The sequence below is a fragment of the Manacus candei genome, unplaced genomic scaffold, assembly GCF_025592945.1.
Source record: "Manacus candei isolate 608988 ecotype Guabito, Panama unplaced genomic scaffold, ASM2559294v1 h1tg000076l, whole genome shotgun sequence".
In the NCBI taxonomy this organism is placed as follows: domain Eukaryota; kingdom Metazoa; phylum Chordata; class Aves; order Passeriformes; family Pipridae; genus Manacus; species Manacus candei.
The window spans coordinates 7,759,134-7,786,701 of NW_026138124.1; the positions used below are offsets into that span (position 1 = coordinate 7,759,134).

General features: G+C 43.4%; 2 protein-coding genes across 8 annotated transcripts in view; one reads left to right on the forward strand and one right to left on the reverse strand.

The window, feature by feature from the left end:
- Positions 1-6,960, reverse strand: part of SSH2 (slingshot protein phosphatase 2) — a 95,179-nt gene extending 88,219 nt beyond the window's left edge. The window contains exon 1 of the mRNA XM_051809858.1: positions 6,733-6,960. Within this exon, the coding sequence (XP_051665818.1) occupies positions 6,733-6,795 (63 nt within the window). The 5' untranslated portion in view covers positions 6,796-6,960. The remainder of the gene's footprint in view (positions 1-6,732) is intronic.
- The window catches only part of EFCAB5 (EF-hand calcium binding domain 5), a 37,865-nt gene continuing 16,496 nt past the window's right edge, over positions 6,200-27,568 (forward strand). For 2 of the 7 annotated variants that reach the window (XR_007908091.1, XM_051809862.1), the window contains exons 1-6: positions 6,200-6,763; positions 14,030-14,605; positions 18,654-18,810; positions 19,086-19,149; positions 20,921-20,991; positions 24,445-24,600. Coding sequence is in view for 6 of the 7 variants with exons in the window: in XM_051809862.1 (XP_051665822.1) it covers positions 14,040-14,605; positions 18,654-18,810; positions 19,086-19,149; positions 20,921-20,991; positions 24,445-24,600 (1,014 nt within the window). In the remaining variant the exon portion in view is untranslated. Of the gene's footprint in view, positions 6,764-7,063; positions 7,212-7,712; positions 7,782-10,609; positions 11,026-12,178; positions 12,742-14,029; positions 14,606-18,653; positions 18,811-19,085; positions 19,150-20,920; positions 20,992-24,444; positions 24,601-27,568 lie in introns of those variants that run through there. The other 5 variants (XM_051809864.1, XM_051809867.1, XM_051809863.1 and 2 more) reach the window with 5 other exon arrangements.

Here is a 27,568-nt window from a genome sequence, read left to right on the forward strand (position 1 = left end):
AAAGTTCTTGCTGCAGTTTTAAATATGATAGTTCTGTACATCAAAACAGAAGGGACACAATAGCAGCAAGTGAGAATAATAGGACAGGCACAGTCCCCTGTGACAGGACCAGCTCTCCACATTAAAATCCACTTCTCAGATATTTAATCCAGTTAAAAGTTGAAGATCAACTCCTGAGACAACATCTCTGGAATTTACTTCTCCAAGGTCTCCTTCACTGCTCTACTTGCAGAGCAGTGAAAAGCTCAAGCATCCAAGCCACCTGCTGAGCTCTGGTACGAACTTAGTACAGGGACAGTGTGATCTGTGATAAAAGAGTTCTTTCCAAATAGGTCAGATGAAATAACCTCATGTCTCTGATTACCTCAATACAAGTAGTTTACACTGTGGCCTCAAGTTCCCCACTAACTTCCCCCTGAAACAGCCCACACCGACGCAGTAACTCCATTACTGCTGTGAAGCCCTAGCTCAGGGGTTCCCTGGGAGAAGGAAGAGGAGCAGTGCACCCCAAGGCAGGGAGCAGCCACAACCCAAAGGCATTTCTGTGCAGCGGGGCCATGAGGAGTTCACAGGGCACTGCCAGCGCTGGGTGCTCAGTAAGGGCGCGTCTCACCATGGAAGCAACGAGCTGTTTAACTGTGTGACTCATCTTACAGCAACGTCCTCTGCCTTCCAGAGGAGATCAGCCTGCAGTGAGCAACGCTGATAAGATGCATATTCACAGTCATTCTGTTTGGGCAAAAAGCTATTGACACATTCAAACCCGGCCGTACAGGGGCCTGCCCAAACGCTGCCTAAACCACGGGAACACACAGGAACACAGGCACTGCAGCACTGGAGTATTGTGATAAGATATTTTGCAGATGGTTGACAGTAATTTAATCAATTTATACGGCCCAACTCAGAAATGCAAAAATGGCTTTTGGCCTTCATAATTTTTTATCCCTTTAAACAGAGCACTCTGGAGGAAGAGCTTCCAGCCAAAAGGTAAGAAACACTGTCTGCCTTGTTTAAATCACTACTTCCAATAGATATCAGCTCTTTCTTCTCCTGCTTCCAAGATTCCCCTCTTACACAGAAGATATGAGCTTCACTGTCAGTAATAATCAAATTAAAAGAATGCTCAGGCAAATCAATGGCACAGACAGGAGATTTCTTAAATTCACAGGTTGAACTAAACAACTGGAACACTTGGAGCAGGCAGCTGACCAGCCCAGGGCTCTCATGTTGCAAGGCCAGTCCTCAGGAACGAAGCATCGGTCGCAAACCAGCAGCTCAGTTCATACTTCTTGCTTCTGGCACCAGCAACAGTCAGACATGAAGACAGTAAAAGCTTTCTGTCAGTTGAACTCAAAAAGGACAAGGGCATGTTTGAAGTCTTCCCTTCCAGCACATTCTTGCAGGGATGGCAGGAGCTCCCAGTGCACAGGCGTTCCCGGGAGCCTGTGAACAGCCCTCTTGCTTCTGCTCCTGGGAGGATGTGGTTTGTTGTGACTGAAGAATGAAACCTTGAGCTGCAGCCTGTGATCAGGGAGCAGCTACACTGAGCTAAGCTGCCCAAAGGCTATTTTTTTTCCCCATTTCCCAAGACAGCAGAGTTGCAGCTACAGATCCTTCAGAATTTTTTCCAGTAACTGGAAATCCTCAGGCATTACCCCTGCATGAGGGCAGCCCTCTTACACTAAAATATTTCCAGCAGACTGCTTTGTGAATGGTACTCTCCACTCAAAATAGCATTTTCCACTCAAATAAATGTGTCATTGGCTCCCAAAATAACTGTAGATGCTACTGTACCCTGCCCTTTTCAACTTACTTTCATTTCTTAAAACAGCAAGAATCAATACTGGTCAGATAATGACTCATTACAGCATCACAGGTTATTTTCATTTTTGAATTACAAGCTCCTTTTCAAAACACAAGAATTTATGTGCTGCTGGAACTCAAGAGGTTAGAACTTAAATATGTATTGCACTCAGTTTGTTTCAATGCAAGTTCATAGTTCCAAAGATACAACTGAGCTGAAGAGTTTTTTATCTAAAATGCAGCAGTTGCATCATAGTTGGTGGATTGAAAAAAGGGTGAAATAAGTAAAAAGACAAAATTTCCCTCTCAACCTAAAAATGGCCATTTTAGGCCAACACTGACACAGTACTACAAGAAGTTTGACTTCTTATCCCAAGAAAAGTAGGCTTCAGTCTCTAGGTCAACTACCAGAGCTTCTGTGGGCTGGATTTCACTGGTCAAGACACAAATACTCCAGAACTGACAACTGGGAAAGCAACACCTCAGGAACGAAACAAAGAGAAGGTGAAGAATGTGGGAGAAGCAAATGCCAGCTCTGTAAAGAAACCTTAGGCTGTTTCAAGAAGAAATAAGACAAAATAGAAATCAAGCCTATCACTGAGATGTGCTACAAAGGGACAGTCAGATCCCTTAAAAAAAAAAAAAGTAAAGGTTTTTTTCTTGTACTTTGAAAGTTTTAATGTTTCTCTATGATGCTCCAATTCAACTGTCACCATCCTCCCTCTCAGCTCCAAATACTGTTCTGACCCCTGAGGAGATCAGATCCTCTGAGGATCTGATTTCATGCAGATCCCTACAAGAGCCTGCTCAGTGTGTATGCACAGGCAGCAGATCTGCCAGAGAAGGGACAGGTCTTTTGTCACAGTTTGACCATCAAGCTGCTTTAGGAACAGGAGAATATCACCACACGTGAATCCATTTACACACACAAAAGTTATTTGTGCTGCTGGAGAGAAATCTTCATCTTTTAACAACACAGCATCAAGCCCAGCAAGAGGTAGAGGTCTTCTGGTTCCCTCACAGAAATTTCAACAGAAGTCTGAAAGACAGGGAAGAAGTAACAGGTCACCTGACTGAAACAGTTTTATCTCCCAAATGGTGACAGCTGGCACCACAGGAGTCTGAGTTATCTGTACAGCACAAGGTTTGCCTCAAGCAGGAATCAGCTCATCCTTCTGGGCCACTGCCTCCAAAAACTTCAGTTTCCAGAAGGAGCTCTGGCTATACCTGGAAAACATCAGCTGAGGAAAACCAACGAACAACAGATGATACCATCTTCAAATATCAGGCATTCCTAAATCTACTAAGTATTTCATAAGAAGCTTCTGATCTCCCAGCTACATTGTAGTCCCCTCCAAAAGTCAACTCTCCATAACACTATAAACTCAGCAGCTATCAAGACCTTAATTAATTAGAAAAAAAAAGGAAAAAAGAAAAATAAGTTTTATGTGAGATAGACCAGATTTACCAATGATTAAGTAAACTCACAATTACCACACTGTTTGACAGCAATTACAGGACCAGGGGTAGAGAAATGTTATATTTACCTTCCCCATAAATAAGTGGGAAAAGTGTTTCCTGTAAGTTCCACCAGAAAGGAGCTCCCAAGCACAACATGACAGAGACTCCCCAACACATTTGCAGGACTCTGTTTCCTGCTCAAGCTGTTCTCCTGGGATTAAGGAGGGGAAGTTCAATGGCTTAGGTTTTCATTTGCTTTAGCATATTTTTTTTTCCAAAACTGTGCATTTTAGAACAATACATGCACAGCATAGCCTCTCTTTTTGGGTCAGTCGGTCCCTTCCAATGAAAGCATATTGTGTCCCTGAGGGTAGGGAAGGCAAGTGAACTGTGAGAGCAGCCTGGGCCAGACTGCCTGCCCAGCTTCTTCACTTCTCAGGAAAGAGATATAAGAGACAAAAAGAAAACTGCACCTTAAAGAAACTACAGAATTTTTTTTTTTTGAACTGTGCATACAAATAATATAAAAGAGCAAATTTCAATAGATTATTTTCTGATACAGATTTATTAGTCAACAACTGCCTTGAACAACAATACATCAGCATGAGCACCAAGGGAGCCCCTCTCTGGCTCGTGGTACCTTTACATTTTAATGAAGCACAGCCCTGCCTTGGACCACTTTCTGCCAACAGGGCATGTCAGAAGACAACTGCTCTGCTTTAAGAAGTGAAGATTGCAGTCTGATTTCTCAAGAGTGACTGCATAACCAAAGGCCAAAACAAACAGCAAAAGTCTGGACCGACAATTAAAGGAATTTTACAAGTCATCAAGCAACCAGAGGGCTGTAAATGCATAATGGACACTTTGCATGAACTACCCTGAAATGAATGCTCATGAGATGCTCCATGGCAATGAGAACAAGATAAAAACCTATAAATAAAGGCCATCCAATGTCAGAGTGATTGAGATCAGCTACTCCCCTGAATCCACAAGAGCCAATTATAACAGTTTATAGGGCATACTTAATGCAAAAAATTCAGTCTGAGGACACCAATTTCACCCTTTCTCCTTGCCTGAGAAGTTTATCTCTCAAGTAAAAAGACACTGAGCAATTTTAAAGAGAATCCATTTCTGTCCTCAAAATTCTTAGTGACCTGGAACCAGAATTAGACAGAGCCATATGCTTGCACACCAACACACTTCTCCCTTGCCCACAAGCTGGAACAGCAAAGCTCCAGCAGCACCAGAAAATCTTTGCTCCAAAGCAGAGTGTCCCCTTATACTACTCATAAGAATTACTCAGCAAGACGAGCTTTCTTTTAAAGTAGTAACTTGGAGATAGTTACTTGGGATAGAAGGAAGCTACCACCAGGTTATAACAGAATGGTTGAAACAATTTCAATTAAAACTCAAAGAATCAAGTCCTCCTGCTGAAGCTGACAAGGATCCATCACAACAGCAAGTGTGGCAGGCCCAGAGCTCTCTTAAGGACTAAAAAGGTGTCTGCCCTTGTTCACGAGCCCTCAGCAGGCGAGGAGGGAACATCATCTGAAATGATACCAAAAGTTCTGAGTAAGAAACAAGAAGTTTGTGGCAGAGGAGGAACACACACGAGCTCAGCAAAACCCTGGCGGAAGGATGGAGAAACAAGCCCAGCTATCTAAGGAGAGGCTAAAAGGGCAGCCAAACCCCTGAAGTGTGGTTAGGAAGCTGCAACAGGAAATGCAGAAGTGCTCAAACAACAGCAGTTAAGGGCAGAATGTGATGAAAATCATTTGCACTTTATACTGCAAGAGAAGTGTGAGAAAGTAGAAGCAATTATGAGAGCCAAAACCAGGCCAGGAACATGCCACACACTTATTTTTGGAGAGGGCACCAAGGCTGTACAAACCCCGCTGGCACAGAATACACTCTGAACTATGGGATGGAAGAAAGAGAATATAGACACATACACTGAAAGCTGCACCTCCTGGGTTTATCAGGCTCCACAGGGAGTTGTTTTTATATTTAAAAACTAAGTAGTGGCCAAAAATCAGCACAGCTTCAATTTAATTTAATTGGTTGGGAAACAGCCTGGCTGTTCCAGATGGAAAAGCTTTAAAGAACACAACTAATTGTTCATATATATATAAAATATTTAAGAAAGGGAGGGGTTATGCATCCAAGTGGGAAAAAGAAGGAAGATGCCAAGAGAGCTCTATCTGTTCTCACAAGGCATCTTAAATACAATAACTGTATGGGAAAAGGAATAGTGGAAAGGATAAAGAAGTCAAAGGGGGAGGCAATCTCTGAGTAAGACAGCACATTAATATTTATAGCAGAGAAATATAAGTGAAATTAATCTGTGTTGCTAAATAAACATACCTTAGGAGAGGCATGGGAATGAAAGAGGGGGGAAAAAAAATAAGTGTTCTGACAGCTAAAATGCTGTCAGGGCAGGCAGGACCTGTCAAGTAGCTGATCTAGTTTCTGAAGAGGTTACCTAACACAACAAGAAATATTTTCAGAGTACTTGGCTTTTTCATCCCCCCCCCCTCCACGACGGAAGCAACTGGGATTTCAATTCTTCTCTCCCTCCAAACATTTGCAAACCAGACATAACGCCAGTGTGATAATGCATGAGGTTTTTTAAGGATAAAAGCTAACTTAGAACTGAGCACACAGACGTGAAAGCAAGCTATTTTCATTCTCATCCTTGGTTACATAGGAAACAGGGGTGGCAGCTGCTGAAGGGGTTAACAAGCAGGATTTTACAACACAGAAGTACTAAAACAACAGTCTGTCCTAAGTGTAAAGAGCATGGAAAGCCAGAAGCCTGACCCAGGGCAGCGATGGGAACATCTGTCCCGCTGCACATCTCACCCGGGGATTTGGAATCTGCCGTTCTGTGCCTGTCCTGGGCTTGACACAGCCCCGTGAAAATTATATTCGCCATTCGGAAGAAGGGGCAGCAAAAGCACCCTTATGTGTTGGCCAAGGCAGGGCGCTGGGGATACCCAGAGGTGCTGTCAGATGAGATCAGCTGAGCACGGCCGGAGCCCCAACCATGTCAGGTCTCTTCCACACACGCTTCCCGCCTCTCCCACCGCACACAATGAGCACGGACTAAAGCAGGCGGATTTACAGAAACAGCCCCACGCTGCCCCATCCTTCACAGCGGGGCTGGGTCTGACCGGGGCCCCGCGGTGCCGCGAGGGCCGGTAGGGAACTGCGGGCCTGCTGAGGGGCAGCGGGACCCCCCGCCCGTCCCCCGGGTTGTCACCAGGCCACAGCGCAGGGTGTGTGACCCCCGTTCCCGGCGGACCGCGGGCCCCCCTCGCCCCCGGCCCGGGGCCCGGACCCCGCCGGCACCGGGGGGCCACTGAGGGGAGGTGTGGGGGGGTGGGGAGCGCATGCGCAGCGCCGCGCGCCGGACCCCAACGGCCGCCGAGCGCCGCGCTGCCCCCTCAGCGCCCGCCGGGGACTCACCGAGGCGCAGGGGCTGGAGGTGGCGCTGGGGGTAGGCGAGCGCTGCACCGTGACCAGAGCCATCGAGGCGCGGCGGGGCCCCCCCGTCCGGCCGTCCGGCGGGGGCCGTCACTCCATGGCGGGCGGGCGGGGGAAGGGGGGGGGATGCGGAGGTGGCGGCGGCGGCCGCAGGGGGCGGCAGCGGCAGCAGCTCCGCGCGCGCCCGCGGCCTCTCGCCGACTGAGGCGCGGCGGGGCCGGGCCGGCCGGGCACAATGAGGCGCCAGCGCGCACGCGCCGGCTGTCAGCGCGCGCGCGGCGCCGCCCCCTGGCGGCCGCGCCGCGTTAACCCCCGCGGCGCCGGCGGCTCCTGAGGGGGGTCCCGGCATCGCCCCCCGGTCCCTGAGGGCACGGCGGGGGTGGGGGGTCCCGGCATCGCACCCCTGGTCTCTGAGCGAGCTGGAGGTCCCGGCATCCATCCCTGGTCCCTGGGGGCGTGAGGTGGGTCCCAGCATCGCACCCCTGGTCCCTGAGGGAGCTGGAGAGTCCCGGCATCCACCCCTGGTCCATGAGGGAACGGCACTGGAGTAGGGGGTCCCAGCGTCGCCCCTCCTGTCTCTCAGCCCCAGAGGTGGCTTTTATGAATGTGTGTCAGCTGGGCACCCTCAGTGTGCCTCCTGGCTGGTGATGGTTTGTGGAGTCCCATCCCACTGGGATCCGTGACAGCGGGCTTGGCACCCACTGGTGAAAGTTGGCATTAGTGCTCAAATAATGTAGCTTTTCCTCAGCTGTGGTAGCAACAGTAACTCTTTCCATAATGAAAACAGCATAGAACGCCTCTTCATACATCAATGCACAAGCCCAAACAGCAAAAAACGAGTCTGATGAGTACACGAGACATTTTAGGCGCTCAGGCATCCACAGATGCAGAACTGCTCAGCGCTTTGGGGTCTGAGGCAAAGGGTCCAGTGCTGTTAAACTTCATTTGCCTTGCATTTTCAGCCTGGTGCTACCGAATTCATGGGAAGGAGGTAATTTGGATCAAGAATCCACCAAATTCATGGGAAGGAGGTAACTGGGATCAAGAATTGTCTTGAGTACTGAATGACACCACCACAAATGATGACCAGAAGCTGTTCTAAATATTAAACACAGCAAATTCTTTGTCAAGATTGTGTATTAACCCATAGATTCCTTTTAAGCACATGGCTGATATGGCTTTGATCTGCTCCTCAGGCTGACTGCACTTTGCCCCTGTAAATTTAAGTGCCAGAGAAGCCACATGGTCACTCTTAAGGTTATTCCCCAGTTAAAATAATGATCAGGGAGGCTCCTGGGCTTTGCTGCAATGAAGTGAGGATTGCTAATGAAGCATTTTGCCTCCTGGTGGACAGGCGAGGATGGAGGACAGGGATGGAGGGCAGGGATTGAGGACAGGCTCCCTGTTTGTGCCTGTTTGTAGGGTGGGCTGCACATCCAGAAGACTCCCCAGAGGGATCTGAGCACATGGGGAGAATAAGCAAAACCCACTGGGAAATGAAGAGCCCTTGTCCTGCGTTTTACAGCCAAAATGTTTTTTTGAAACACGGTATTTGTGGATGGTGTGCTTGCAGCACACTGATTTATGGCAAAGAGGTCAAGAAAGTGCCTTCCAGACTCTTTTTAAATTAAGTAACTAAACTGCATGGTGAGGTGGCAGCCAGGCATGAGGCCATGATGCTGTAAAGTTTTTCCCATGATTCTCTGCAGAGGCAGGAGTTCCATTTGAGGATGGGAAAGTTTTTTCCTCTTCTGGCATATGACTGTTCACCTTTCTCTAAAGTATAATTTGAGGTTTTTTAGTTTCATTCCTGCAAATATAAGGCTCCTTCAAGGCACGTAGCTCATCTTCAGATGCCTCTGCACTGGTACAGAGGATGGATGACTGAAGTTCCCAGAGTGTTGTAGCAGTTCCCTCACCTGGGACTGGAGTTTCATTTTGGATTTTGATCAAGTCATGCAGGGATTACTATCGAGAAATGATTATTTACACCAACTTCCAAAATTACTTTTGTGTAATTTTTATATACCCTGCAGCTCTTCCAGGTATTTGAACAGCAAACCCTTATAAAAAACATTTACCACAAGTAAATAATAGAGTTGCTATCTACAGTCCAACATATCAGTTGTTAACTACAATAATCACAGATTGGGATGGTTCTCCAGCCCTTAGAAAGGTATAATTTGCACGTGCAGTGTCTTTTAGCAGCAGAATTTAAATGTGGAGGGGGAAGCTAAAAGGCAGATGTATTGGGATTGAAAAGAGCAATTAGAGGGCAGGTTGTGGTCACAGCATCAGGGTTGGTACAAAAAGGAGACTGGAAGCCTGTGGCCTTATTCTTTCCTGTGTGGTCAGCACCTGCAGCTTCAGCCCAGTGCAGCATTTAAAGGATGTGGAGCTGTGCATGATCTGGTTTTGTAAACATTTCCAAAACTGACTATTTAATACACTGCAAACATTTCTCTGGCTAACACAACTTGTTATTACTACATGTTAGGGCTTTTATTGCATAATCTTGGCTGCAAAAGACATCAGAGTGCTCCCAAAATGTATCTTACACAGAAAAACAAAAAAAAGACAGAAGAGGCAATTCCAGCAAAACATCTGTGATGACATAGTCAGCCCATTATTTTGTCAACAGTGCAAGTATTTGATGGTATAATAAAAAGATACACTTTGCTTAGCAAAAACATTAAGGGATAACAGCCAAGTTAAATAGGGTACAATTAAAGGTTTGCTTAACCCACGGGATTCCACTTCCAGAAAAACAAAAATAGAGCCATTTTGATCCCTCCTTCCAAGTTCTATTTGTATACTCTTGTTTGGGGGTTGGAAAAAAAAATCACTTAGCAAAAGGGAGAGTGTCTTCTTAATTTATGTTTCATACTGAAAAAAGTTTTGTAAGTTAATCATAATAAGCAACAGAATTCTGGATTGCAAAGGGGGAAAACCAAGCACACCTGGGAGAAGAGATAACAGGAATTAATCATGTGCAACCCGCTTTGAGGACAAAAGTGCACAATCCAGTTTAAAGCCTCACTTTAAATTAGTCCTGTGCACTAATTTTCTGCTTCATTTTGTTAACATAATTGATGGTGGACTTCAACACGTCTTGGAAATGCACTGCATTTCCTTCTGATACATTTTTTCCAAATAAATAGCAAAGAAATGGTAATTTATTACAGCTATTTTTCACATGAAAGTTGACCTCCTCTATTTCCAGGTTTCTTACAAGTTGTCCCACGAAATGGAGACTAATACTGTGCCAGAGGGCAGGGTATTGTGCAGCTGCTCCAATGACAAATACTGTAGATAAATTCACTGTTCAGTTTTCCTGCAGGTAGGAAATCCAGAGATTATGCCACTTCCAGCACAAAATACAAATTAAAACCAGCATTAGATAAACCTTGTTTCCTGGCAGAAATTGCCATAAATTTCTCAGCTGGAAGTCCTGCTTAACCCAAGGAAATCGCTGAAGAGGCACCTGATTTGCATTAGAGTAAATGAGTGCAGGATGGCTGTTGAAGATGTGTTTGTCTTTTCCCTTCTCCTTTCCCTATGTTGCATATTATTCCTCAAAGAATGTGGGAGAAATTATGAAAGGAGACTCATCAAATTCCTTTAGGTTCAGGTTTAAAAGCAGTCTAACAAAATGGCACTGTGCACTCCCCCCTATTTAGTGCTGTGTGTGCCTTTTCCTGCAAGGCTGCTTCAAAGCAATGCAGTTCTTCACAAGAAAGAGAGCCTGAAAATGTTTAAATTTGAGTTTGGAATTAATTTTATGTCTCAGATTCTCACATCTGGTTAACACAGTCCTCCCTTCAGCTGGTAATGGACTTGTGACAGTTCTGGATTTCATGATCCTCGAATCTGAAGGTAAACCTGTCACTGGGCACCTGCAGATTCTCTGCTTGTGCCCTTAATGTTGTCTGTTGCTATTCCTAGTCCTTTCTGGATTTTATTTTCAGTCATATGGTGCAATGATCTAAGTTCAGTACAGAAGAGTCTGTTGGGCTGTGCCAAAGCCAAAAGACAACCTACAGCAATTCTGCTCGTGGAAAGACATAGCAACCTTTGGGATTATTGCTTAGCAACTGCAAACACACAGAGGAGTAAAACTCACAGCCCTGCTCCACAGCAGGTCTGAGAAATCCCTAATTCACTTCAAGATTTTTAATGGTGGAGAACAGATGGGCATGTATTAAATTCCTCTTGATTTGCAAAGCCACTTTGAATGCAGGAGGAGTAAAATCTGTTTTGATACCTGCTCCAAAGGTAAGAAAAACAGTTCTTCAAAGCTTCAGAAAGCAAAAAGAAAAATGTTTTAAAATTTTAATTGTGTTGAAAAGGTCATGTATGAAAAGGGTATTGGGCTCTTTGTGGTTGATGAGATAAACATGCTCTGTGGAACACATTAGAGTGATAGAGTCTCAAAAAGATTGGACTCTGTTTTTGGAAAGATTTTGTGACTCAGACATCTCCAAAATACTTACCTAAACAAACTGTAGTGTTTCCTGGCCCTATCCCACCCATCGAAATTCCCTAACAGAGTAACAATGAAACCATAAGAATCTTATTTATGAGCAGATTTGGGTTTTGTACAGAAAACACAGAGATAATTTGTTTGTACCTGCAGGGATTCCAGCAAGGATACTTTTCTCACAGAAAAGGAGTCAGGAAAGTGGCATCCTACTAAATAATGGAAAGCTTATCTTGCCCTCATCTTGAGCAAAGGCTCACAGGAAACTTTATAGGACCTTTCAAACTTCCTAGGTGTTTCTAAAATTTGCCTCTGTGCTCCATGCTTACTGTTATTTGGGCTCCATTTGGGAATGCCATAGGCCATGAGAGCTCTCTGTATTTTTATAGAATCATAAACTCATAGAATCATTAAGAATGGAAAAGATCTCCGAGATCATCAAGTCCAACTTTTGACCAAAGACCTGGCACTGAGTGCCACGTCCAGTCGTTTCTTGAACCCCTCCAGGGATGGGGCCTCCACCACTTCCCTGGGCAGCCCCTTCCAGTCCTGACCACCCTTTCAGTTAAGGATTTTTCCCTTATGGGCCAAATTCTGAACTAACATAAATCAGCACTGAAGTTTATGAGCCAATGGTGTGTTATCCCAACTGGAGGTGTGTCCATGTTATCCTCAACAAATTCCAAGCTTCAGGGCCTGATTCTGGCACTCCTTTGTTGTTTATTTGAACAGTTATGTATTGTTTGTGTGTTCTTCCATACCCTCTTAGTCTCCTCCATCTGTACTGCATTAAAGCAGTGGGAACAGTTCTCTGGGCTCTGCTTCCATTCCTGGAGTTATGTGAATGCCCTGGAATTGAGATAGAACAGTTGCACTAGTTGTTTTATGTTTTGTTTTGGACATAGAGATACTTTATAAACATTTACTAATCCTCAAAACCATCCTAACAAAAGGTTGAGAGCAGAATAGAAAATGTATTCATCATCTCTCAGAATCAGCCACCTCCTGAAGCACAGGCCAGTTGTCACTTTAACATTGCACAGAAACTGCAGAGGGTTTCGTAAAGGATGTTTAAAAAATAACATAAAGTATTTGAAACTGCAAGAACAGTTTATTTTGGCACAACAAAACCAGCTGATTTGGAATGTGACCAGAACATTTGGTTAACACCTTTCTTTGAACCAAGGAGTCTGGTTTTACAGCTCATTGAAAGGAACTCACCTAAGCAAGGAACAATTCAACAGGGTAGACAGGTTTCCCTTTTTACCACTACAAATTCAGACTCCTTTACAGCTCATGTCCTTCAGTGGCAAAACCAGCTACCAACTTAAAACCCTTTGTGTGGGTCAGGCAGGCAGTTTGAGCCATAAATTCATCCCATTCCCTGGCAAGTAATCATCTTTGAAATCAAATTACCAGAAGATGCCAACAAGCCCATGAAGAAAACAGACCTAGAAATGCAATGCTGTGAAGCATCCCACCCATCCAGCAGTACTTGCACTCCAACAGTGGTAATGAACCAGAAGGTCAACATATTAGTAATTACATTTGTGTGCCAGGAGGGCTGTAGATCACATTTATGCATTTCCTGGAAGGTTGAACTCCCTTCAGAACAGCTACAAATGCTTATACAGCAAGAGCAATACATATCAAAAGCAGCAGTATTGCTGTGGATACTGAGAGGCCTCAGTGAAAAGCTCTTTTAAATAAAAACTTGAAAAGGTTAGTGCAGCAGCAAGTTCTGAGTGGAGTTTCATCTTTAATTTGGAAAGGTGTTAGGCTATTTATTAATAGCACCCTTCCTTGCTGTTGTCTAACACTGAGCTGGGGTTTGGCAGCTTGCTGCTGAATTTTCATGCTTTGAATCAAGTAGTAGCCAGCCCTCTGCTCCATCCTGGGTGTGTAAATCCCACTGCAGATGCAGATGGTTATGCCTGGAGACACACAGAAACATTTTTCAAATTGTGCCTTGTGAGCAGCTCAATTTCTTCCTAATATTTCACAGAAAGAACATTTTGAGAAGAAAAACAGCAAGGTTCATGAAATTGTAAAGGGAGATACCTCTTTTACACAATAATCTACAACATTAAGTGCTTGTGAACAACTTGATTACAGAGTTCATGGTATAGAGTTTCCCTTTCCGTAGGAGCTCTGCTGATCCACACACCTGTGTCCTTGTTACCTTAACAAAACATCCAGAGGAAAAAATAGTTGCCAAAGTTGAAGTTAAGTAGTTTGTGGGACAAGCTTCCTCACTGTTCTTCACAGCTACAGAAAAGCTGAAGCAGAGGCAGCATATAGAGGAATCTTGCTGCTGGGTATCTGACATTTTCCATTACTTGCTTCCTTTGTCTCATATCCACTGGATTTCCTGGAGGCAGGGAATGGACCTAAACAGAAATAATGGTACTGGGGGTAAGAGGATTCCACTGGTTGGAACTGGGGAACAAGTTCTGAGCACTATTCACCACTTGGTTTCTGAGTCTCCAAGTGACCTGCAATTAATCATTCCCCCTTTGTGTCTCAGTTTCTTCTCTTGGAAGAAAGGAACACAGTAAGTTGCTCTGTCTCCAAGGGCTGTTGTGATACATAATTAATCTTTATAAATCATTTACTGCTCTTTGGAGCAAAGGGGCTGTATTTATTTAAGAGTACAAAGCAGCAGTAACAGAATAAAAAAGGAACATAGAAAAAATATTAGTTAATTCCTAACAATAGACTTTATTGCTGTGTCACCTGTTAGGGCCCTGCTGCATCTTTTGGCATTATATAACAAGCTGCTTTTTTTCTGTGTCACAGTGATTGAGGTATGGCTGCTCATCCAGAAGAATCAGCAGAGTCTGCAGGTCTGCAATATCCCAAACTTGGACAGGAGGATGGAGCTGCCACAGAAATGGGAAGCAATCAGGGGAATGCTGAACTGCCATGTCTTAGTAATTACGCTTCGTGGAAAGAGTGTTTTTATGAAAAGGTACAACAAAGGTGTCTGAGTCTGCAGGAGACAAAGGCAAGTGTGATTGGAGCACAAAAGGCAGAAGAAAAAAAGATAGAGAAGAGAGAACCCTGTGACTCACTGGCCAGAGAGTGGTACAGCGAAGAGAGAGAGACACTCGATACTCGCATCTATTTGCTTGACAAACTCCTACCTACCTTAATCCCAGGAGTAGAAAATCTGTTAATGGAAGTGGAAAGAAAGCATGTGCTTGTATCAGACAAAGACCCAAGCACATTCGACCCCATTAATTATCTCGCAGAATATCTGATGCGACACAACCCTCTGTACAGTGTTTCTGCCAAACCAGGCCCCTACGTGAGAGGAATGAGGGTGGTGGCGGAGGAGCTCAAATCTCTGATGCGAGGTACAACGGCAGAGAGGTGAGAACGGTGGCAGTGGGGCTGGTCACGAGGCCAGAGCTGCTGTCCTGGCCTCTCCTTTACAAAAGGAATGGTGTCACTGCAGCCTGGCTGGTGGGGTGTTGAACAAAACACACCCCAGTGCCAGGGGTGGTATTTGTCTCATCAAAACTTGAGAAGCAGGACAAATGCCAGAACATGTCACACAAAATGAAACACTAGTTATTCCTGTTTAAGGCAATATTCTGCCCTTTACAAGTATATAATTCCTCCTTAGACTCTATCTTAATTACATATGTGCAATGCAAACTGCTTCCAAACCGGTCTAGCTTAGTGACAGCAGTTCTTTGGGACAAGTGTTACTATCAAAGGTCTAAGAGACTCCTCAGATCATTTCTTCTCTATTCTTCCAAACATAATAAACATATAACCTTTTTTTTCGCTTTCAGGATGATTTCTCTTGACCAAACCACCAACAACATTGTCCTGGCACATTGTAGAAACTCCTCCTGTGATTTCTACTTAGGCTTTCCTTTCAGATTCTATTTTTCCCTTTAAAGTAGGAACTGTTTTGTATTTTATTCTGTTGCTTATTTCTAGGCTGCTTGCTTTAGTATAATATTTAATGAATATTGGAAGGGGGTTCCATGTCACCTTACAATATGCTGAGCTTAGAATGTGAGAGCATAAGGTGAGCAATAATGCTTTATTTTCATTGCTCTATTCAGAAAAATATAGAAGTGAACTTCTGAGTTTGCAGATGATCCAGACATGATTGTGATTGATGTCAAAATTACTCATTTGCTACTAGATCACTTCATTCTGTATCTGTGTTTGTAGAATAATGACTTCTATTTGAATGCCTGACTATTTGCATAAATAGTGCATACAGCCTGAAAATTGGTTTCAGGGTTTCAGTGTCAGGAATTAGGGAAGTAAAATGTTGACATGTCTTATGCATAAACCCTAAATGAAGATAATTGAAGTTCTCAGCATTATAATGCATAAAAGGATATGTTAAATCTCTCTCTACTGCTCTGAGCTTCTCTCCACATTTCCATTCCACATACTGTTGCAGATCACTGGAACATGCCTGGTGTGAATTCAATAAAGCAGTGTGAGAAGTGAATTTCATACAGTCACCTCCTTTCTCAACATAGATAAAAATAATCATAACTGATTGATGTGGTTAGTGTGCAAGAGCTCAGCTTTTGGGTTTTCTTCATAAGCAGACATACAGTGGTAAAAATAGAGCTGGTAAAAGAATTCCAGTTTTATTTTCTGTTTTTCAAGTGTTGGTCCACTGAACAAATGAGCTGGGGAAACACTTCTTTCAGTGAGTTTTCACTCAAGCACAGACTTTTCTGGGGGGATGTTTAGGATGCCAGCCTTGCAACACCTTTGCTTTAGGACTGTTTCATCACTTATATTGCTTCACAGAGTGACACCTGCATATAGGAAGTTCAGAACCATATCTCAGCTGATTTTGCAAAGGAAATTGAATTAAAATACAAAAATTTCCTGAGGTTTTCAGTCGGATTTTTGTTTGGTTTGGTTTTGTGGTTTGTTTGGGGTTTTTTTCTCTGCTAAAATACTCTTGGCTTCCATTGTGAATCACAGCTTATTTCTAGAGAGAGCAGATTTTCCTGCAGAATGCAAAGTGTTGGCTACCCATGACCTGTGATCCTGACCTTGGCTGTTAAGCCCATGTTTACATTTGGAGGCAGGTTCTCAATTTGTAGCTCCCAGAGCTGATGCAAAAGAAGTGACTATCAAGACTTGTAGAAATAAATATCTCCATAGGCAGCATTGCCACGGGGGTTTCTGTAATCTCACGGCTGTAGCAGGTTTTGCATATCCACTGGTAGTACTCTCATGGGATTTGCATTCACCACAGCTCAGGATTTACATATTTGTGATGGCTGTATTGTGGGATTTGCATGAGATACTCAAATCACAGCAACACAGAGATTTTACCAACACCATGCAGCACTTAGACTCCTCATGTGAGTCACTGGCTTTCCAAACAGGAAAGAAGTGTAACAGGAGCAGTGCCAGTCCATGCTCAACATCTCCCACATAAGCACCAGAAGGGTGAGGAATTGAATTCTGGCCCAAATGAAGCTCCTGGGAGCCTTGGCATTACCTTCAGGAAAGGCAGGATCACCACAGGTTCCCATTTAATGCTTACCCATCCTCAGTGAGCTCACTTGGGCTTCCTCCAGTTTCTCCTGAACTGCCACCTGACTGGGAGTCAAGGCATGCAGGAGAACAGATGGGAGAAATTCCTTATCCACAGGGACTGATACCTGTAACAGATGTGTTTGTCCAGGGATGGCAGTCCTTCAGGCTGAGTCACCCATCCCTGTGTGGGAGGCAGGCAGCTCCCTTCCTGAGGAGACATGTTTGGTTCTGCAGGGAGAAGTCACCTCGCTGCCATCTCATCTTTTCTGGCAATGTCTGATATGAAACGAGCTCACTTTGCCATGGGTGCCCAGTGCTGTTATCCCTGTTTTGCTGTTATAGTCTGGGGGGAAACATTTTGTCCCACCTCAGGGGCACCAGGCAGAGGATACAACTGCACAGTAGTTTAGGACCCTAGGAATTAATGCAAAACTGCAGCCCAGTGCAGGTGCAGCACAGAATGTACCTTGTGCTGGACACTGCCCAAATTAATCACAGAGCACCTTGGCAGCTCCAGGCACAGCCCTCTCTCTGCTTGTGGCTTGCAGACAGCTCTGGAGGAGGAGCTGCATCTACAAATGTCTGTTTTCTCTTTCTTTCTGCAGCATATACTGGAGGAGAATCTGCTAGCCCATTTAGGTTGGTACCTGCTGCATTCCTCCCCTTTGCTGGCTCGGGGAAGGAGTCAGAAGATGGGAAATTATTTTCCCCTTCCCCTGGTATCAAAGTGCCAGAGGCTGAGCTGCCTCAGCAGGACTTGTGCAATGCCCCCCATTGATTGAGGAACCCAGTGATTCATTAAGAGACCTCTGTGATAAATGGCCACGAAGAACAAGTACCTGGTGATAAAACTGACTGTGATCAAAGAGTATTGCTGTGACATGTAAAACAGGTCTCTCTGTTCATTAAAGAAGATACTGATGGGTTATAATTTCTGGGATGATCCCAGAGCAACAGAAGAGAGCAGGAATAGGATCAGCCCATTTCACAGCATGTGAAACACAGGGGGAAGAAGGGAGCAGGAATTGTTAGCTAAAATACACGTTTTGGAGTTCTCAGGTACAAAAGAGGAGCAATTCCCCTTTCTCTGAGTAGCTAGAGAGGGTGTGAAGGCCATGAAGGTGAGCAGCTGCCTCAGTGCAGAGAGATTCCAGCAGCTTCCATGAGCAGGAGCTGTTCTCCCCGTATGAACCAATTCTTTGGCTTTAAGCATTTTGACCTTCCTAAAGGCTTTTTTTTCCCATTTCATAAATTAAAAAAGTCAAAATTATCACAGTCCTACGGGATCAATTTTATTCAGTTCTTTTGTCGTGTGAAAGAGAGGATTGGGAAGAACATGGCTGGGTGATCAGGGAAGCAGAGAAAACAAAAGAAGGAAGAAAGGGAGCTACTTTTAGTCCAAACCTGCAAACTCTGTGTGTTCAGAATGATGGAGAGGTTGGGGTATTTTCCATGTCCTAAGGCAGTGAGGGCTCTATTGTGTGAGGCTGCTTCAGAAATTTCATCGAACATTGTTCTTTGCCAGTGAAGTACTTGTGTGAAAAGGTACTTGGGCTTGGAGACAAAGGAGACTGATGCAATTCTGTTGGTAAATCAAGTGTAGCAAAATTATGCACCTGTCTTCTTGCTAAAATTGAAAGGAAATTGAAGGACATCTACACAATAAATGATGAATACCATTATAAATGTGAAGGTAAAATTTATCGCTGTTGAAATTACACAAAATAGAAGAGCTGCACAGATGATTTTCCCTTAAATGTCTACCACATGGAAAAGAATTTCAGTAAAAAGTTCCCTCCTTTCCTTTTGTTCTTCAGGGTAGGCTTGTCAAGCTTAAGTATGTTTATGATGATATCTTTTCAATCCATATTCCCGTGTCCTACAGGCTGGTCAAGTTGAAGGCTGAGGCAAAGGACAAACGTGAGGCCAGGGAGGAGATGGAAAGAAAGAAGGCTGAGGAGAGAGAGATGAGGAAGGAGACACTGGCAGCTCTGTTCAAAGAGTGGACAGTGGATGGCAAGCACAGAATACCAATGGCACTGGTAACTAGGAAAGATCCTTGGTAACACACTGCTGTGGTTGTTCCAGACAGGAGGAAAAGGACATTTGTGGGTGGGTGATGGCTCTGCTGCCCTTAGGGTCAGGGTACAGGTCGTTGTCTGCCTCAGGCTCACCAAGCCCTGATTCCCCACAAATCTTACCTATGTGTAAGACTCATGACTGGCCCAGATGTCTGATTATTCCAGGTGATTTATTTTGGTAATCACCCACTGCTGTCTGCATGACACAGGCCTTTGACTATCACCCTGATTTGTAGGTTCGGAGTGCCCTGAGGTCTTTTCCAGATGTCACTGATTCTATTCCCGAAAAACTGAGAAAAGGTAAGTTTTCAATGTGTCTTCCTTAGGTTTTATTGCTGCCATCTGAATTCTGGTCTGAGCTGTGGGCAAACAGCAAATGGATTTCATAACAGAGGGAGAATCTCTAAGGGTAGTTGCATCAGGATATGAACCACAAATCTACAGACAGATTGGAGGGTCTGAACCACCCTGTGGCTCATTAACATGATCTTGAAAAGAGTGGAAAGAAGTTTAAAAAATCTTTCAGGAGATAGAAAGACCAGATTCAGGCCCTTTCCACTTACATCCTGCATTAGCCAGACGTTACCATGTACTTATCACTGTTTTTAAGAATCACTGAACCAACCTCCTCCTTCACCTGCCCTATCAGGCAGTGTTTGTCTCATGGGAGGTCTTGGAAATACTGGCATACTGGGAGGTATGGAGCAAAGGTAGGATCAACAATATTAACAGAGTTGTTACCTTTTATGGTTTCAGGGGAAATGCTGAAGTTTACCTAATGCTCCACAAAAGAGCCCATGTCATTGAGCCATTCCTTTAGCCAGTCCCAGACCATCCCAGTGACAGCCCAGGGCCTCTGGATGGGAACACTTGGCTCAGTAACATTTCCATAATTCCTGTCACTTTATATAGCTCACACTTGACCTCCCTGAATGATGAAAATTGAATAGAGCTGGGAACACTGAAGTGGCACCACGAGCCTGCTGCCAGGCTTTCCTGAGCCTGTAATGATCATCAGTGAAAACAGATCTGCCTTCACTGGTTTGGGATGATGAACAGGGCACTCCAGAGTGCATTTCTGCTGGAGTCACCTCTGCCTGGAGCTCGCCCTTGCTCAGCCCTGTCCGTGTCACAGATCTGTTCCTCTGGTCTTGGTAGGATGTTGTGACTGCCAACACAGCCCCTGCTGTGCCCCTGCTGTGGGACAGAGCAAACAGACCCTGGGACATGAGACTGTGAAGGAAATGCCTCCCCAAATGTTTGCTTTGCAGATGCTGGAGGTGCTCTCTGTCCTATTTCACTAATAGTGTGGCTCCATTTCTTAATTCATTTTGTCTAATAGCATCCAATGTACATTAACAGAACATTAAGCTCTGTTTATAGTTTAATAAAGATAATGTACAGTTTAGGAATGTCTTAACCAACAAGAGATAAATGCATTCTATGGTGAATTTTCTCATTACTCCTGATATATTGTAGAAGAAAGAAGAGAAAAATGATGCCAGCAGAAATAGCATGTCTGTGCTCAAAGACCTCATTCCAGAAATCTATGTAGATGTTTGATTTCTCTTCTCAGTTCCATTATAGGAGCTCAGAGGCTGACCAAAACATACTTTTGAATATCATCATCAGTAAAAATATTCCCACAGATATTCTTGAGAAAATTACTATGATTTTCAGATTCTACTCTTGCAAAGCAGAACCCATGTCTCCAGTGTTCTAAGGCAGTTTTATCTGTTTGTTAAATCAAAATTCATTTCCTCCCTCACATAATTAGTTTTAAGTACCGTTAAAATCATTGCAATTTGCACCAACTTATGTCAAGAATAAATATGACTCTACAGTTCTGAATAGCTAAATGCAGATTCTCAGCAAGAGATACATGTAAGGAGCAGATTTGGTTGGTCTCTGTACAGTCAGATGCTTCAGCTACTGTGGGATAACCTCAAAAACATGTTTGAGAAGATGAGAAGAAAGTTAATGTAACAGCACAGTGTGCAAAAAAATGTGGACAATATGCAAAATCACAACTGTTGCTTTCTAAACCAATATCCCTTCATTTTTTTACCAGCAATCCAGGACAGGAAGCTGCAAATCTTAAACACATTGGAAGAAACTTTAAAGCTAGAAGAGTTCACAGAGGTGAGAAATGAAATAAGAGCATCTGGTTCAGAGTATGATGTTTATCACAAAGTAGCAGCATTTCCCTGGGGACAGCCCAGAGGAGTAATAAGGGCTGCCCTTCTCCAGCATCCCAGGGAACTGGTTGTATCAGGACATTTCATGTTCCATCTCCATCTCCATCCTCTGCTGCCACATTTCCATTCTGGCCAGCAAAGGGGAAGTGTTTTGCTTTCCTCAGAGCTGCAGCCTGTGCTGCTCTCTGGGAAGTTGCTCTGGGAGCAGTGGTTTTTAGGACATCCCTCCCAGTCCCTCTCTGAAATGCCAAAGCCTTGAATCACTTGTGAATTCAGACTTTGCCTTACCCGCTCAGGGGAGGTTTGGTGTCCCACTGTAACCATCAGCCAATGGCAATCAGTAACATCCTCACAGTATGGTTGTTTCTGATTAGGTTCCATTAACCAGAGAAGAACCAAACCATGATGAACTGGGAGGAGAAGCCCTACCATTTTTGCCCTGAACTATCGCTGGCCTGAACCGTAACCAAACTTCAACAAGTGTCATAAATGTACCTGAAGCATAACCAGGCAGTTTTAAACTCAAAAGCTGTCATTGAGAAATATCAGAACTGTGGTTTTAAGTCACCAAAATCATAAATGTAGTTGGAAGTTTCACCCTATTACTCTACTGTTCCTCAAGTTGAAAATAACCAAATCAGTTCAAACTGTATTTATTGAAAATTCTCCAGGCCAAGGCTTTGCCAGCCATTTCTACCTGCAGCAGAGCTGAATTTTATGGCTGAGTAATTGAACCTGTGAAAAGGGGTGTTTAGAATAGAAATAATGACAGACCCTCATTGCAGCAGTGCTAGTGGGTGCTGTTATAATAATTAAAACCAGAGTATAAAGCAGCTGTGCAGAGACTATTTCCAAGAAACCATGTGTGATTTTTGTGCCTTCTTCCCTCTCAGGAGACTCACATGTTCAATATTTTGCACGGAGATGCATTTTTATGATAACTTGTTGAAGGTTTTTTAAGCATGAAATGAGGAATTTTTGAATTTAACCTCAGAATTACTGCATCTAATTAAGAAAGCGATTGTGGATAATGAGAGCCCAGAGAATTGCTTTTGTCACTGCTATGAAGCATCAATCCATAACCCCTATGGTACATGTATATAATCTCTGAATGAATTCATGCTCCATTAGCATTAGAAAACTGTTTAAAATATGTTTTGTGTACCCTTTATTTTAACTCAATTAAAGATATGACAACGGAGATGAGAAGCACAAAAGACATGGATTGTCAGGCTGTCTGATTTACCAGCAATGTTCTCTCAGAATATATTCTCTGATGCTTCTTCCAGTCCAGTTTTAATTGAATCAAATGATGAGGCTTTCATCACTTCCCTGGGGAACTGTTCCATCATTAGGACAGGGCTGCTTCTAATCCTCAGCTACAATTTACCTTTGTTCCTCCCTTTGCATCATCCACCAAACCCAGAAAGAGAGATGATCTTTTTCCACACTGGTCCGGGCCTTTCCCCATGTGGAAAGCATTGCTTTTAATGGACCTTAAAATTAAATAGCCTCTTTTTTTTTTTTCTTTCTTGAATTTAGTGCAGCTTTAGGCTACTTCAAGGCCATTAGAAACTCAGTAGAGAGACCTCACACATTGTTTTTGTTGGGCTTGGGGTTTTTTTTCAGACATTCAAAACAGTGGCTGTTGTATTTTTACATCCTTCGTGACAAGCTCGTGGGGTCTTTTATATTAAAAGCATTTAAATCCCAGAGACCAGCCCTTAATAGTTTATTTCACAGGCTTCGTACTCTATAACACACAAACCCCCAGCAGTCTGGCACAAAGCTACTGACACCAAGGGAAAAACTCACACTGCCTTTGCAGGGTTAGAATCAGGCCTTAAAGGTGAGATCATTTTCCCTGATTTTCTAGTGAGATCAGTAGGAACAAGAAGCAAAGATCCATTGTTATTGATGACAACGTGTTCACAAACTACAGCAAAGTCTCTGGATAGCAAGAAGGAATCATGCCAGCTTTCTTCAGAGAGGTGTCAAAATCTCACAGTTAATAATAAATAAATGTATGTTTATTATGTGTACAGTACTTTGCACATCAGCTAAGAAAAGCTTAAGACTATGATGGTGCCTGCTGCCCACATGGCACTTGTAAACAATGTCCTGTGATGCTGTTAGACAGCAGTGTTAGTGCAGGAGCCTTTGGATGTGTCATCAGCATGACATCCAAAATAACAAGCTGCTTGTCCAACCTGCCTCCTCCCATCAGCTGTCACCTTCAAGGTTCCTCTGTCACAGGGCTTTGGGTTGTAACAGCTCTGGAAAGCTGGTGGATGCCCACAGCCCCACCTTCTCTCCAACCACCTACATCCTGTCTTTTTATGCTGCAAGCAGAAACCCCCCACATTGTGTAGGAGTTCTACTTTCCCACCAGCCACCCCTCAGGCCATTGCTTTTTTTTCTGCTCTTCCTCTTTTCCACTTGTCCCATATATTTGGAAATTATGCAATATAGACATGAATAATTATAACATATATTAATATTTCAGTTTGTTAATGCCTGTGAGGCACTTCAACAAGTCCAAGATGTTGTAGCACTTATGTTAGATATCCATACTCTAAAAATGGGCTGTGTTTTGGAAATTCTTCCTTTTAACTGTATGAGTTCCCTGTTAGTGTGGCTGGCTCCAGAAACCTGCTATAATAATTCAGCCCAGGCTTTGGGATTGTGGTTTGTTCTGATGGCCATTATTATTTATGTCATGCACACCACATTTTTAGAACCATATTGCTTTTGCTCATAAAAGCCACATGGCTATAAATCCAAAGTGTTAAAGTGTCTCCAAGGCTGGAACTTAAAATCAATCTCCAGTCAGTAGTATTCCCAGTGTCAGAGGACTTAGGTGACAGCAGGCTCATTTTCAAACGGATTTTTCATGTTTTTATTGTATCCAGACTGGTTCTCTAAACACTGAAATTGTGGGCAATGCTCATTTTGTGGCATTTGAGAGTTGAGTGACTGTCAGTTCTGCAAAATCTAATGGCTCAAAATGTCTCCTTGGGAGTAAAGTCAAGAATACTAAATGCTGCAAAAAACCGTGGAGAACTTAAATCCTCCCTGAGAAAACCAAGCTCGAGCCATGGCATTCCACAGGAGGGATCTGATCCAGCATCTCTGAACGCTGAGCAGAATAAATGACCTCTGGGCCAGGAAAGGAGCTGTTGAGGAGGCATTTGTGCAGTGTCCCAGGCTGGTTAGGAGAATATTGTTTCTTCTGAAAGGAAGAACAAAGTAGGCACCAAGTCTGTGTTATGTTGGCAGACTAAACTACAAGTTCTTAAATATTTAATTGCATGCAATAGGTTTTTAGGAGTTCAAATAAAGGTGAAAATACTTGAAGAAAAGCTAACCATTGTACACTGCTGCTTTCTCTCCACAGTTTGTCCTTTCCTACACCGAGCATGTTTCAAGTGACACATTCCAAGAAATCATGAAATATCTCCATCAATGTGGTGAGGACTTCCAGGAAGCAACAGAACGAGCTCTGTGGAGGCAAAATTTTACTGATCTCTTCCAAGATTGTGATTATGGAAAGGTAGGCAGAGCAGCTCTCAGTTTCAATGTGGGGATGCTTCCAGTCTGGTATTTCTCTGGGTCACTGCTTGCTTTTTCTTCTTCCCAACTCTAGATACTCTTTTTGTGCTTATTCAGCAGTATTTTGGAGGACAATAGCTGCAGCATTGTCTTCAAATTCATACTTTAGAGACAGAAACATCCAATTGCCTATAAGCTGATGGCTAATTAGAAAGTGAATGACCTAATGGGATTACCTGCTCCCACAGCACAGTTCAGAACTGGGTCTAATTTATCTATTCAGCCATGTTTCAGCAAAGATAACCTGATGTAGATTGACCTTAACAAATGTGCACATTTCTTCAATTATAACATATATTGCATTCATTATGTTGCCTAACTTTATAGATCTTTAGGGCTTCTATCAATAAATCTCATAGTTTAAATTTAAAGTGCAAAATAATCCGCCTTTACAGTCTCTCTGAGAACAGTGCTGTGAACTTCAGCCACAGTTTATGGACAGGAAATTAAAATACAGTAAGTCAGTTACAGAGCTGGAAATGGAACTCAAAAGCCATAATTTGGTTTTCAGCAGCTCTAATCTCTGTCATCCTCTGAGTACACCTGCATCCCCTTAAAAAACAAACAAAAAAGCTAGACTTGTTAGAAAACCAGTAAATTGTAGAAGCTGAAGAATCAATGGCATAAACTATTGCTAAAAACTTGGGCTTCATCCAAAAAGTGTGGTACTTGTTATGAGTAGCCTCAGCTTGCCCGTTGCTGGCTACTACAGAGCAAGCAGATGCCATAATCTTACAGTTTCCTCCCCTACAGAAATTATATATTCCACCCAGCACTCCTCTACTGATGCTTGCAGAGAGCTACCCAGAGTGAACTGTGCTCTACAATGTCATGCTAATAATGTCATTACTGCCAAGAGAAAGGAATTACAGAGCTCGTTTCAACACCAATGGAGTGTTTTAGAGAATAGCAGGCAAGCTGCTGTTTCAGGCATGAGGAAAGAAATGTGTCTGCTTCCCAGCTAGAAGACATTTCATTTTCCTAGGGCTCTGTCAGAATGGCTGTGATGAATCCTTCTGGCTACAGTGATACATAAAGCCCAGTCCTATCCTTGCCATGCATTTTGAAAAGACCCCTTCTTTCCTTTCATCTTTTAATGTGACTTTCTTCCTATTATTTCTGTGGCAGTAATCACCATCTCCATGCTACTAATCCCAGTGGAATCTCAGAGGCAAAGAGCCAAAAATACTAACACAACATGAGAGAGCAGCTATCAGCACCAACACCATCTGTGCCCCAAAAAAACTGGTCAGAGCACAGAGTTGTTCTTTCCAGACTCCAAGGTAGCCTTGCTCTGCAAATTGAGTTCACTGAAGTGTTGTGTAGGCCACACAGTTCTTTTTAAACCTGGCCTGGTTTCTTTTGTATGGCTCTACTGTACCCATAGGGGAGATAAAAATGCAAAGTAACCCAAGGACTTCTACCACTTGAATGGGATCCATTACCTGTAGAGCCCATTCTGCAAAGCACAGCAAAGCAGTTGTTTCAGTTCCTAATTTCCATTTGTTTGGTAGCAGGCAGTTATTCTAGTCTGCATGGGGAGTGTGGCTGGCTGCCTCAATGAGCTGCAATTAAGGCCAGAGAGCTGAGAAAGCAGCGTTTAAATTACAGTCAAATTAGAAGGTATCCACATGATCATTATTATGATTTCAAACGAATGCATCCAGAAGGATGGCAGCTCAACAAGGACAGCCTGGACTATACACTGAGGCAGAAACTTCCCCAGACAATCCCACAACACAGTTGGATCACTGCTGTAATACTCCAAAAGGCAATGGCTCTGTGAATTTTAAGCTTATTGTGTCTGTGCTCACTTGTATCAGGTACAGTTTCTTTTATGTATTATAACAGAATCTACATTAATTTTCAGGGATGTTTTAAGCCTGAGACCTTTAAATGAAACTGAATTTGGTCAGAGATTAGTTTTCAAGCTAATGACGTCTGAGACACTCCTGATTACCTTTCTTTCAGAACAGCAACAACAAAGTCTGCTTTCTCATGACCTTTTCTGAGTGTCTGCTCTTCCCATCTTGCTCACGAACAAGCACACTGTGGGGATCAGGATACACACATCACATTTCCAGAAAAACAATCGAGTGGTTAAACACTGACCTATCCCTGATTAAATGGCAAGTCTGGTTTAGTCTGTGTTGCTAAAGGAATTACTCATAGGTCACAGAACATTGCTGAAAACAACTGAGAATCATCACCTGCCAATATCTGGGTGACAAGAAAATGAGGCCAACATGTTTCAACTCCCTGGGCATTAAAGCTGCCCCAAGTTTTGGGTGGCTGTACAAACACAGGTGTTCCTCTGGTGCTGAGAGGGGAGGCTGGACCTGCCCTGCTCACGAGGTGCAGTACAAAGGGTGGACAGGCAGGAACCTTCAATCAGCCTCCCCAGTCACACAGGAAGCACAAAGAAAAGTCCCCTTTGCTAGTAAATACAGGAACTCAGAAAGACAGCACAGCTGGGGAGAGGAGCTTTCTGTTAAAATGCTTCTCTCTTCTATAGATGTACTGTGGCATCTTCCTCCCAGGGTGAGTTGTAAGGAAAAGTGTCCTGAAATAACAGGGACCTCTGGTAGAGTGGCAAATCTGTATAAATTGTGAATGCTAAAACAAGGAAATCTGACCTAGTTCCTATTTTGTAATTTCAGCTGTTTTATCTATTTTTATATCTCTTTTAAACAATATATTAAAATAAAGTTATTTGATCCAAATCACAAAAAAACACCTCTTCAAAAATCTGAGTTATCTAAATCCTCCAAGTGTATTATTTTAGTATAACAAAAAAGTGCATCTGAATCCCAAGACAACATCCTTATTTTCATCTTAATAGTACTTCATAATTTTCTTAATATTTGTTATATTCTTAATAAGAATAATACTTCATTTATTGATTCCCC